Source organism: Notothenia rossii (assembly GCF_949606895.1).
Source record: "Notothenia rossii genome assembly, chromosome: 2".
Classification (NCBI taxonomy): domain Eukaryota; kingdom Metazoa; phylum Chordata; class Actinopteri; order Perciformes; family Nototheniidae; genus Notothenia; species Notothenia rossii.
The window spans coordinates 6,906,482-6,920,727 of record NC_136904.1 but is presented as its reverse complement, the minus strand read 5'-3'; the positions used below and the strand labels follow the sequence as shown (position 1 = coordinate 6,920,727).

General features: G+C 39.9%; 1 protein-coding gene across 1 annotated transcript in view; it reads right to left on the bottom strand.

Annotated features, from left to right (window-relative positions):
• The window catches only part of LOC307027962 (SH3 and multiple ankyrin repeat domains protein 2-like), a 283,457-nt gene that overhangs the window by 134,515 nt on the left and 134,696 nt on the right, over positions 1-14,246 (bottom strand). The window contains exons 8-10 of the mRNA XM_079662656.1: positions 14,026-14,193; positions 11,518-11,634; positions 4,637-4,714 (exon numbers count right to left, since the gene is read on the bottom strand). Coding sequence (XP_079518782.1) covers positions 4,637-4,714; positions 11,518-11,634; positions 14,026-14,193 — 363 coding nt within the window. The remainder of the gene's footprint in view (positions 1-4,636; positions 4,715-11,517; positions 11,635-14,025; positions 14,194-14,246) is intronic.

Here is a 14,246-nt window from a genome sequence, read left to right as displayed (position 1 = left end):
CTGACCACTTCTCCTTCTGTCCTTTTTAACCTGCGAGTGAGCGGATGTGCTCACACACATGTTTATGTATAAAAGACGTGAAAAAGTGGATTTTGCATTATAGGTGAGCTTTGAACTCGTGCAGCAGGGGTTATGAAATGAGGTGAGTTAAACAGCCCATTAAAGTGGCCTACAAAATGTGTGTCTTAGTTTACTCTTGAATGTTAGTTTTTTTAAGCATTTATCCCTCTTGTCTTCTTCTACATCAGTTACTGAATTCCTGTAGTTTCCAGATCGCGGCCACTTTAGAGAACAGGCCTAAACTTGTTGGATTGAGCTTCTGGCTCCATGTGTAGGTGGAGAGTGCAACTGTGATAAAGATAGTAAGAGCAAGAGAGCGAGTTCCTCCTCTCGAAAACAAGAGAGAGTGCACAGCATGTCTAGTGGCTGCTTGTTGTTCTGTTTCTGACACTGGAGATCTGCTGCTTGTGTCTCTCTCACAACACATTTCTGCCCAAACGTTTTCTGAAAGCTGCTGAAAATGTTGGCAGCGGAAAGAAAGACAGCATCTCTTCTCTGTGAATCTGACAGACTGAAGCCATTTCCTGTTTGAAAATTGGCCCCTTTGTTTCTCACATTCCTCCACAAGCTTTATTTCTGTTGTTACATAATGATGCTTTTATCACTTCTTTTTTTTTTTTAAGAGGAACTTGCACAAATATATGACTCGCTATCTTGCTAGATTTTCCACATTTCTCATGTTTGCTGTAAACCTCAAATACAGAACATGATCAAATAGCACCATCAGTTTCAATTGTGTACAGGGGAAATGATTAAATACAGTTTTGTTCTGCCAATTTAAGAGCCAAATATTACATGAAACTACAGCTGCAAAAAACATCAGCAAGAGTTTAAATGGGGCAACTTTATCTACCAATCACAGAGCCAGTGATTGGATTCCCAACCCATGTCAAAGTGTCTTTGGATAAGACACCCTAAATGGCTCCCCTAGGCATGTATTTTAGTTCTTAAAAGCATCAACTAAATAAAATCAAATGTAATTTAAATGTAGACTTTTCTATCTATTTTGAACACGAGGACATTTTATGTTAATGTTCAGGTTCATATCAGTATTTAGTGTCTCTACTTTAAAGAGTCCTCTCTTGCTGATGTTCAGGTGTATATCAGTATGTAGTGTCTCTACTTTAAAGAGTCCTCTCCTGCTGATGTTCAGGTGTATATCAGTATGTAGTGTCTCTACTTTAAAGAGTCATCTCCTGCTGATGTTCAGGTGTATATCAGTATGTAGTGTCTCTACTTTAAAGAGTCCTCTCCTGCTGATGTTCAGGTGTATATCAGTATGTAGAGTCTCTACTTTAAAGAATCCTCTCCTGCTGATGTTCAGGTGTATATCAGTATGTAGTGTCTCTACTTTAAAGAGTCCTCTCCTGCTGATGTTCAGGTGTATATCAGTATGTAGTGTCTCTACTTTAAAGAGTCCTCTCCTGCTGATGTTCAGGTGTATATCAGTATGTAGTGTCTCTACTTTAAAGAGTCCTCTCCTGCTGATGTTCAGGTGTATATCAGTATGTAGTGTCTCTACTTTAAAGAGTCCTCTCCTGCTGATGTTCAGGTTTATATCAGTATGTAGTGTCTCTACTTTAAAGAGTCCTCTCCTGCTGATGTTCAGGTGTATATCAGTATGTAGTGTCTCTACTTTAAAGAGTCCTCTCCTGCTGATGTTCAGGTTTATATCAGTATGTAGTGTCTCTACTTTAAAGAGTCCTCTCCTGCTGATGTTCAGGTGTATATCAGTATGTAGTGTCTCTACTTTAAAGAGTCCTCTCCTGCTGATGTTCAGGTGTATATCAGTATGTAGTGTCTCTACTTTAAAGAGTCCTCTCCTGCTGATGTTCAGGTGTATATCAGTATGTAGTGTCTCTACTTTAAAGAGTCCTCTCCTGCTGATGTTCAGGTGTATATCAGTATGTAGTGTCTCTACATACTGCCTGTGCTGCAGCACCTCTTTTCACCCTCTGTCTGAAATCAGAGCCCAGTCTGCTCAAGTGTTACCCAGTGATGTCACTATGACACGGAAGTAAACAAAGGCGTCCAATGGAGGCGTTCCAGGCGGGTTTAACTCAGGGATTTTAGCCTTTGCAGACCATTAACATGCATAAAAACCAATATAACACACTATAGGCAAGGGAAAACCCAAAAAGCCCAATAGAGTGATGCAGTGATGACATATTGGTTCCCTCGACAAAAAGCAACGGGATTTCTCCATCTATGGAAAACGAACCTGTTTGACGAATAAACTTTTTGTTCAGCCGGATAATCTCCACACGTCTACCCTATTTTTATAATTTTCAAATCATAAATCTAATCGCCAGAAGCAAAATGCTAACGTTATGCTATAAATGAACTACAGCCGAATACAGCAGCACGACTTCAACGTCACGCCAACTTAAGATCCATATTCAAAACTACAGATTCATAAAGGTAAAAGTTGAAGCGTTTGTTTTAACAGTTTGCGGCAGGTACTTGCTTTCAAGCAGAACAGGGAAAACTAACTTAGAGTGTTTACGTGTTCGGCGTAATGACGTACAACGGCCTCGACAACTTCTGTAGTCCTATTCAGCCACATGGTAACAACCATCGTTTTTCAGACACGTCAACTCTTCAGAAATCACCAGCGGGGTCGCTGCTGATGGATTTAATGTCGTAGAACAAAACGTGACCCGTCTCTTAGATGTGTCTCAACCACAGACCTTATTTCCAGATATTTTCCAAAAACATGTTCAAAAAACCGTTGACTCTGAGACGAGGGAACCGGAAGTGGTAAAATGCTGACCGGGTTTTAGGACTCGTTCTTGCACCACTCTATTGGTTCCATTTAACTCTTGAGAGATGTTTCTCCTCTGGATGGTTTCTCTCTGAACGTCCACATGCATGATGCAACACATTATTGATCCTGTGTGCTGCTCTAACAGAAATAGATCTGCATCCTCACTGAGCTGCATGTAGGCCGAGCGTTAAACACCGTGATTTGACCGGGCTCAGTCCCCTCATCAAGCGCTCCTATAATCAAGCGCTCCACTGGAGAGGCTGTGAGGACCCCGTGGGACTGCCCGTCATAAACGCCTGCCAGAAAACACTCCTCTGCAGCTCAGGAGGAGGTTAAGAGTCAGAGAGGCAGATCTGAACGCTGCCGGGGTTTCTCCCTGAGATAGATGTGATGTGGATGTGTACACAGTGTGGAAAGTAACTCAGTACATTTACTCAAGTACTGTACTCTTTCCCTTCATGCTACTGCACCACATTTATTGTAAAGCATTGGTGACCAGCTACTTTGCAGATTTAGATTATTAATACAAAATATAAATCAACTAATGAATTGTGGTGTATTATTATTAACTAATGCACCTGGCATTATAGAAATACATTAAAGTTAGCTCCACCTTTTACAAGCTGCAAAATTCAAGTGATGAATGCATTAAAGCATCACTATTTTTAAAACAATGAGATAATAAATACTTTAGTCTCAAAATCGAGCACTTTCACTTTAATACTTTAAGTATATTTTGAGGCTTGTCTTTTGGACTTTTACTTAAGTCAGATTTTGTATGAAGGACTTTCAGTTGTGACAGAGTTGGTCTCCTTTGTTTACTTCGAGAACCTAGTGACATCACTATGCAACACTTGCGCTTCTATTAGCTAGCGCTCTAACAAATTGTACGTGATAGGCTAAGGGGCGGGACATCTCTAAGCTGTTGACTTATCACAACAGAGTCGGCCAGCTAACCAATCAGAGCAGACTGGGCTAATAATCCATGCACACACACTCAAACTTTAAAACTACTGTATAATTTTACACAATAACGTTTGTGTTTATATCTTATTCTGTTTTTAGCTTGTTTTTATTTCACTGCTTTTGGCACGTATTGCCAGTTTTTAAATTGTGTTTAAAAGCGGATTTAAAATGAGTTTCATTTTCACTTTGTTTCGTGTGAAGCATTTCAAATTGACTTATCGTTAAAATCAACTTTTGTTGCCGCTGTGAAAACATAACAATAGCAATATTGTATCCTTTAATATTTAGTCAATTATAGAATAAACTTGCTCTTCCAGACGATTTATACAAAAAAAAATTACTTTCAGAAGTTGAATGAACTTCATATTGCTGCTCGATTTGTTTATACTGTAGTGTTTCCCAAAGTTGATGTTCTGCAGAAAACACACTTTAGTTGTGAAACGTGCTAAAAGCTGAGAAGAGAAATGAATAAACAGACGCTTCCAAGGTCTCGATGTTCGTTTAGGTTCCCCTCTCAACACCATTCAACTGAAACATATCTAATGCAGGAAAAGACATTTACAATCCCATGTTGCAGCTGACCTTGACCGTAACGCACTGTTTCCATGGTAACAAATGAGATGAAGACGTAATAAAATGAGCTAAAAAATGTTTCCCCACGCTGCAAGCTGAAATCGATCTCCTGTAATCGCTTACATGCAAACCAAACGTGTGGAAGAGATTTTTTTTTTTTTTTTATGTGTGTGTTTGTGTGTGTGTGTGTGTGTGTGTGTGTGTGTGTGTGTGTGTGTGTGTGTGTGTGTGTGTGTGTGTGTGTGTGTGTGTGTGTGTGTGTGACGGTACCTGAAATGGACTCTGGCTGTTGTAGTTCTTCACGTCTTTGTCGGCTCCACGAACAAGCAGCACTCTGGCACAGTTATCCTGAGGAGAAAAGAGGACAAAAATGAGTAAAACAAAGCTGGGAAAATGTTTAAAAACAGAAATCCTTTCATTTCCCTACTTTTTGAAGGAAAACTACAGATTAGCTTCCAGTGACTTTAGCAGAAACCTCCAGAAGTAGTGGCTGAACATCCAAACACTGCCACAGGAAGAGAAATAAAAAAAAGGACCTACATGAGGAATGGTAGCGCTGCTAAGTGAGAATATATCTGCACTCAAACAGGAAGAGGAGTGAGATGGAGAGACGTAGAGAAGAACAGAGAGCTGGAGAGCGCTGAGGGCTTTGAATCTGCTGCACAAATCGCCCACAAAGTGCTCAACCACGCATGCACCGTGCACACACACATGGACATAAATACTTTTTTTAGATCCACAATAAGCTATTGAGAGTTGCTCACACAGAAACACAAGCATAATCTGTGCAGTGTTGACAAATGCCAGCGTTTAGACATTAAAACGTTATTTAAAGGATGCATGAGTGTGATGGTTTTACTGGAGAGGAGCCATCACACAACATTTATTTCCAATACAACATATTTAATCACGCTTCTAAATGCAAATGTGTGAATTAAAGCAATCACATGCTACTACTTCCTGTATAAGAGTGTCATTTAAGACTCTTCGTTCAAACACAATGCACATAGTGATTGATTGATTGTATTTTAGTATTATTTATTGGTTTAAATTGCTCCAAAATGTTCTTTTTTTTTCAGGTCTGCACAACTAAACGTGGAGAAGTAGCATTCAGGTTGTATGCTCCATAAATAAATAACAAACCTATACACACATTCTGATAAACAACCATAATCTGTGCAGTGTTGACAAATGTCAGCGAACAGACATACAAATGTTATTTAAAACATGCATGAGTGTTATTTTCCCTCATGTGGGGTGGAGCCATGACGTATATTTTTTGTCCATACATTTATAATACGCTTCAAATTGAAATGCGTGACACACATCATTAATTAAAGCATTTACATGTTAGTACTATATTGCATTATTTAGGAATTGAAGTTTCTTAAACTTCATGTCTCTAATTGTTCATTATGTAACATTTATTATAGCTTTAACTCTCAACTTTAACAACAAACGTGGAGAAGCAGAGTTCAGTTTTTGTGCTTCGTAAATCTAAATAAACCCACAAACATTCTGATAAACAACCATAATCTGTACATTGTTGATAAATGTCAGAAATTAGACATTTAAAGATCCCTGATCATGCTATTAAGGCATATATTATGGGTCTCAGATATATAGAAACATGTCTATGATGTGTTTTGCTCAAAATACAAACAAATCATGCATTTTAGACATCCCTCATATCCCTCTATTCCAGCCCTGTTAGAGAACTGCTGATTCTGGGTCCTTAGATTGAAAAAAAAAAAAAAGAGGAGGCGGAGCTAATGCCTGATCAGAATTCTACCGGAGATAAAGTTCAATTCTGCTGTGATAAAACACCATCCTGTTCTAAACCACATCAAGGGGTTATTTCTGAATCAGTATGGAGCTCAAATGCCTTTTCTTTTGCAGGTTTATCACAAGGTGAGTATCTTTTTGTATTTCCTGCTTTTGAAACACATGTGCTCTCCAGTACAGGTTAGCTCTGAGTGTTAGCGAGGCTTGCTAATGTAAACAAAGACGAGATCACGTCCAAAACACGTCAGGCATTGTTTCTGATAGCAACTCTCTGTGGGTCCACCATCCGACTTCACGTCATATCGGCAGCAAATCTGTACCCGTTCGTTGCACCCCCGTTTTTAAAAGATTTGGAGGAAAAGAGAGGTTTTATTTTCTGACGCTGCGTGAGTTCCCCGACACACATGTTTATGTATTAAAGACATCAAAAAGTGCATTTTGCATGATAGGTCCCCTTTAAATCTTATTTTTAAAACATGAAGTTATTTGTTGTCCATACATTTACAATGACGCTTGCAAATGGAAGCGTGTCAGACTTATACATGAGGTATTTTAGCTTTTAGGAGACATTAGGGAGGAAAGGTAAAGACTGTAGAGACAGAGGGATTTAATGTCTATGGACATCTCCGCTTTGAATAGATTTGTCTTGTGTGTTTCATGTGGTTTTAGTGACTGTAGATCACTGATGCAGGAGATGACAGAGGAAGAAGGATTCTCACATATTTCTATTCAGAAGTTTTTTTAGTTTTTGTTTTTGTAACAGCGCTGGAATCTCCTCAGGGTTCTGTGAGGAGGGAGAAAACATGAATATTTATGATGTACAGTATGCCGGCCTAATAACAGAATAATCCAGTTACATCAACCCCCTCTGATTCATCATCATCATCATCATCATCATCATCATCATCATCATCATCATCATCACACTCTTCAGCTGCAGCTCTCAGAGCGTCACGGCAACACAGAGGATATTTCAGACGGTTTATCATCATTAATAAGTATTGAGGAAAGACCAACACGTTAACTTTTTTCTGAGAATTACAATGTTGGCTTTTTAATAATGAACTAATCCCATAAAAATACCCCAAAATATTATTATTATTATTATTATTATTGATTTTTTGATTTAATATTGTAAGACTGAGGAAGTGCTATATTTTTTTTAAATGTACAAATCCCATGAAAAGACCATAACTTAATCGGGTTATTATTAGGATGATTATTATAATAACTATTATTAAATGTGTGTATTTATTTTTATCCATTTTATTCATTTATTTATGTTATTGTATTTATTTTATTTCATTCATTTTTGTTACCATATTATTTTTAAAACTGAAATAATAAAAGGAAAACACCACAACCAAAAATGAACATATCTTTTAATAACTATTGTGTTTTTATTAAAGCCTCATTTATATATTCTTCCTCTTTTCTGTTAAGCTCAATTGTTAGAATAAATATATATGTATGAGCTGCTATTAAAGACATGTCAGCAGCCTCACATATCGACTATAATAATAGTAATAATATAATATATAATATATTAATATAATGATAATATGTATATTATGATAATGATAACGTAATATATAATATATAATATAATAATAGTCATAATGACTATAGAAATGGACCTTTCCCATCTCCATGCATGGACACACAAACATCTCCTTTATCCCGGCATCACAACACAAACAGACGCCGGTGTGAAGGCCGTTTCCGAGGTCAGAGGCTCGTGGATCTTTAGCTTCACAGAGAGAATTATCGTTGTTAAGTGGAACGAACCGCACAGTCAATGCAGCTGTGGGCTTTTTCTGAGCTGTGATTTTCTGCATAACTGGACACACTGCAAAGGCTATGTGTTAAATGCTTTCTGTAAGACACAGAGTTTAGAGGCTGCTGATCTTCAGATGCTCTCACAGGTTTAAAGTCAAATGCTCTTTGAGATAGTTCAACTGGATCTCAGAGATTTATTTAAGAAAAACGCTGGTCATTTAGAAATGTTATTTCTTGTTTGGCGCTCTAGTGAGCATATTAGAAGTTATGGAAAACCTCCTCCTCCCACTATAACCCTCCTCTATCTGCTCCGTCCTCTTGCCATCTTGAAGGGGCGGAGCTTAGTAGAGGCAGCTAATTCACCTGTGGCCAATCTGTGAAGGCTACTAGTGGAAAATCTATAAAGGCTCACCAGTGCCAAATATATAAATACTTACCTGTGGCAATAATATAAATGCTCACCTGTGTCAAATGTATAAGGCTCACCTGTGGTATAAAATAAAGAGGCTCACCTGTGGCAAGTATGAGAAAAAAAAAAATTGATCCCATGCACTTTAACTTCCTTTTTGACATGTATCCATTGACCACATCATGATAAGATTATCATTTCCCTTCTCCAAATATACAATTTTACTGAATAGAGCCTGAACGCAACCAAACTGCTTCCACTGGATGCTAACAGCTAGCATAAACTAGCTCTCCTTTGGCCAATTTCAACAAAGATTTGAGGTTTTTCAGGCCCCGGCCACACGAGGACGATAACGGTCGTATCTACAGCTACAGTTCACTATCAGATAGACGGTTCGGCCACACGAGGCCGACATGGAAACGCAGAAAACGATAACGATAACGGGTCCCTAGGTGGGTAGATCTGAGGACGAAACGCTCTGGGGGGCAAACGGCTCCGTGTTTACGGTTTACGCCCTATACGATCATTTCCTGATAACGTTGAAGCAATAGCCCCGCCTCTCCTGCTCAGAGATCAGCTGCTGGGCTCTCAGAAGAGGAGAGGAAAAGAGAGGCTCCGTTTTTTATTCTTAGCTGATTATATATAGTCGTTATCAATTTGTTTTAAAGCTCAATAAATAACAAAGAAGACCTCTGACCGGCACTTTTCAAATTTTGTCCGGAATATTTAAACTCTAACGGACATGTTGACCGGCGAAAACAAATCTAACTGAAACTCTGCCGCACGGTCCCCTCGTCCCTTGGAAGAGGCGGAGAGGTGTTTGTCATCTGCTGGGGGACTACCGGGGAGGTTTACAGCAGGAGCACACGCTTGCCTCCGGGAGGGAGAAAAAGAGCCAGAGCGTCCACAGCGGAGAATAAACAGAAGGGCAACCATGGTAACCATGCGCGGGAAGTCTTCTTCGCTGCTTTTGTGGCAGAAGAACAGCGCCACTTACAGGCCTGACATATGTACTACAGCGTCTCCAGCGCTTCCGAGCGGTCTCCTGTGAACGGACACGTCTCTGGTGCCTGTTGCGTGTGGACGGAATACTTTTTTGATATCGATTTCTTTCCGTTTGCGTTATCGTCCTCGTGTGTCTGGGTTAACCCTAACTGGAGCCACACAAGGACGATAACGCTCAGTCTCTAGTCTCTAGTTAGTGGTTTAACAGGTTTTAAACCCGCTGGTCTTTTGGCTAGTTCTGCTTCCAGTAAAACGCTCCAAATAATGAACACTGAAGGATTTCTAATCGAAAGAAGCTGACTGCAATGATGGCAATAATGGTGAAGACGACCTCTCCTGATCCCATGCTATCTAATGACAACAAACTCTTAATTTTGTTATTGTTCTTTGGCAGAAAATTACATATTGTATAAAAAAAGTCACGTTGGACCAGAATGCAGCTAAATGGTGTTAGCTAATATTGCTTGAATGCCAACAAAATAATTGCATAACACAGAACAATTTGAACCATATTTGAAATGCTCTTACCCAACGCTCTATGAGGGGAAAGTCACATGTTAAAGTATTTACTGTGATAAGAGGTAGAAAGTGACTCGGTTGTATCATGGGGATTCTCCAAGCTCAGCATCAGAGCACCAAACACATGAGTTTAATAAATAACATGAAGAAAGACCTGCGAATGATTCGTCCCCTGAGAAAGAGGAACAAAGAGCCTGCAGGCTGTGTGCTCTGCAAACAGCAGCAGAAACACAGCAGATATATGTCAGCATGCAGCGAGCGGGCATTTAGGTATAACCTTTAATCGCCTTTAAAAGATGATTACAAGATATTGAGTTTGGTGACGTTGACAAGTAGCGAGGGATCATGGGAAATGTTGTCTTCACCCCAACTTTCGTCATTTCAGCTCTACTTCTTCTCCTTCCCCTGATTAGAAATCTTTCAGTATTCATTGTTCAGAAGGTCCTTTTTTTTTACCTTGATTAAGTAGCATAGTTAAAAAACACTGATAAAAATGTGTTTCAGCCACGAGGTTTGACAGAAAAAAGGCTCCAATGCTGGTTCGTCTTGTTTATCTGATCATTTAAGACCCAGATGGTTAGGATATTTTTACTGAGAGCCATCAACAAACAAAAGAAAGGAAACGTGTGTCCGATTGTTATTGGATAACTTACAATCCAGATGTTGAGGAGGTTTCAATTGTGAGCCAATTATTGACGGGTACTCTCCTCTAAAAGCCCTGTGATTAAACGAGTGAAAAACTGAATAAATCAGTTTAATGTTGACGGTTTGTTTCGACAAAGACAAAGCTTTACTGCCAGCTGTGAGAAGAACTGCTGCTAATGTTTGCTCATCTTATTTCTCTGATAGTTTAAGATCCAGATGTTCAGGAGGTTTTTAACAAGAGCAGAATTATTGTCAGAGGGTTTCATCCATAAAAAAACAAATGGACCACCTGTTAATAACACCAGTAAAAGTACCAAATAATGAAGTGTGCACGTTTTAAATAAGTGTTTCTCAGAAGAAGCATGGCTGAAAATGGATGTCCTAGAGGGAATAGAGTTGTTTCTTTATTGAGATACAATCCAGATGATTACGACGTTTTCATTGACAGCAGAATTATCGACAGAGGTCTCATTCTCTCCAAAGCTGGTGATTTAAAAGCAGTAAAAAAGCTAAATTCAGAGGTTTCCCTTTAGGGTTCAGTTTATTTTAGGCTCTTTTCGCAGCAGCTTATGTTTGCTCAGCTTGATCCTCTGATAGCTGAAGATCCAGATGTGTAGGAACTCAAATCCTTTATCTAGTTAAAAAAATTGCGTAAGAAGCACCAGGGTCTGAACATGCATCAAAAAAAGAGCGACAGTCAGGATGGCTTTTACATCCCTGTCTGTCCTAAATCATCACATTTGGAAAAAGGTAAATGTGAATCTTAGCTAGCACATAAACAAGTACAACGTATTTCCATTTCACCCACGCCAGGGTATTTCCCTTAATGAAAGTTTTCCACTTTTATAAGTGCGTGGTTTATTTACAGTGAGTTCATAATGTGCATGTTTTATTTTTGCTCCACATTTCTCCTGCTTTCACATCAAAATAGTACCAGGGCAATCCACACACGCACGCACGTGCACACACACACACACACACACACACACACACACACACACCTGCTCACCTGGTTGTATAGGGCACAGATGTGTAGGGCTGAGTTTCCTGATGCATTCTGGGCGCTCATGTCTGCTCCGTAGAACAGCAGATGTTCCAGATGCTGAACATGGCCGTGACGGCAAGCCTGCACACACACACACACACACACACACACACACACACACACACACACACACACACACACACACACACACACACACACACACACACACACACACACACACACACACACACACACACACACACACACACACACACACACACACACACAGTATTTAAATTACTTTAATTAAATGAACAAGATTTATTGAAGTTGGCAGAGGTCCAGAGTTATGAGATTGAAAACCATTTACAAATGTATTGATCTGTCTTTAAAAAGAAGGAAAGACAGCAGTTGTTAATAAAGAACATGTCCAAGCCTGAAAGCACTAAATAGTGTGGGACTTTAAAACAAGTTACTCTGAAAAGCATGTGATTTCAACCAGTATTTGTCCTTTGTCGTGTATACAGAATGTGTTTATTATATCTAAAATATTTTGAAACCAATGTTAAAACTGATCAAATCAATGTTTTGGGACCATTTCGCAGTTAGGGTTGGATAGATGAAGGGTGTTTGGTTAGTGCTTGGTGTTTTTACCTTGTACATGTTCCTGAATAACACATTAACTCTCTAAATAGCTTATCAGGGTATACCTTTTCACATATCTCCATTCTGTCATATGACTGGAATTGTATGGGAGGTGTGTGGCACAGTGGATTGTGCGTTGGTGTTCGGATAAGGGGAGCACAGGTTCAAACCCCACTGCAGTCAGCATGTCGTTGTGTTCCTGAGACACTTCACCCCAAATTGCTCCTGTGGGGATTGCCCACAGTATTGAGTATGTAAGCCGCTTTGGATAAAAGCGTCTAACAAGTAACATGTAATGTAATTGAATTGAAAAATGTCTCTGTAAATTAAAGGCTTTGACACTTCCCCTTGATGGTTTTTGCAGTACCAGTGATTGACCACTAGATGTCAGTGTGCTGCAGAGAGCTTCGTTACCCTCAGTTTGAACCCTGAAGATGTAAGGAAGACGAGTGTGTGCAGAGCTTTAAGTAATACACAATTGAATTAATCAGAGTTTAAAGGCTGTCTTTTATGAACCCATTTCCCTCCCTGAATGGCGTTAACGTTTGAGGTTATGGTGACAGGTGCAATTTAGGGGTTTATCGTGAGGGGAGGGATTAAAGTGAAATGGCCAATTTACACTGAGGCTTACTTCAGAGAGGTTTGTGAGGAAAACCCAAATGGCTGCTTATCAGCTAAAGCAGGTTACAGTAAAGCATTCTCTCAGAGTAATGGCGTTTTGTGACATAATTAAGCTTGTGCTCAGTCAGGCAGAACATTAGGGGGAATGTGTGTTGAAGGACCATCGAGGTCTGATTCATTCAGCTGTGTCAACACAATGCAAATATGTGTGGAGATTTCTGTAACTTTCTTTCAAAATGTGGACATATCTCCAAATCTGTATCTGGATTTGTAAATGTGAAAGTAAATGGGAATGAGAAGACATATCTGTTAAATGGAAGATACATGTGGAATATACAAACACACGTGTAAATAAAAAGACACGTGTATTATTGTGAAATCAAATGTGTATATGTGAAGGCAAATTTGAATATTTGAAGATATATATTTCAACTTAGAGACAAATGTGAATGAGAATGTTTTAAAATGTAGATATTGGCGTACATGTGAAGTCAAATGTGAAATATACAGACACGTGTAAATAAACAGTCCTACATGTGTTTCAAGGTGATCGCAGGTTTTACTTCTTTGTTAAAAGATGAGAATAAAAAGTGATTTTCTTTCCCTCTGGACAAACTGAGCTGCCTGACAGATGATTGCTATCACGTCTGAAATGGGACACACCGAGGGAGACAGGGAGAGAGATGTGTGATAAAACTGATCAGCCTGAACACACACACACACACACACACACACACACACACACACACACACACACACACACACACACACACACACACACACACACACACACACACACACACACACACACACACACACACACACACACACACACACACTCATGACAGAGTGTGTGGACACTAATGTGTGACTGCTGCAGGGTGGCTTTTCCTTAAATGGCTTAATACACTTTAACGGTAACAGCTGCCAAGACAGACGGCCACGGAGTGTGTCAGTGAGTGTGTGTGTGTGTGTGTGTGTGTGTGTGTGTGTGTGTGTGTGTGTGTGTGTGTGTGTGTGTGCATGTGTGTGTTTGTGGTGGTGTCTTTACTTGCGCTTTGGTAATACGTACCAGCTGTTCCAAATAAAAAAAGAGCAAAAAAACCTTCTGTGCTCCTCTGTTTGCACTTGCTGAACTGGAGGTGTGTGTGTGTGTGTGTGTGTGTGTGTGTGTGTGTGTGTGTGTGTGTGTGTGTGTGTGTGTGTGTGTGTGTGTGTGTGTGTGTGTGTGTGTGTGTGTGTGTGTGTGTGTGTGTGTGTGTGTACCTGGTGAACCTCGTGCCAGCCGTTCTCGTCCTGGCAGCAGACGGAGGCGTGGTGGTTGAGCAGCAGCTCGCAGCAGCCGGGGTCCCCCCCCCCCACCACACTGTGGTACAGAGGGGTCAGACCACGACTGTCCTTGTAGTCCGGAGAAGCCCCCAACTCCAGCAGCGTCTGAGTGTGTGTGTGTGTGTGTGTGTGTGTGTGTGTGTGTGTGTGTGTGTGTG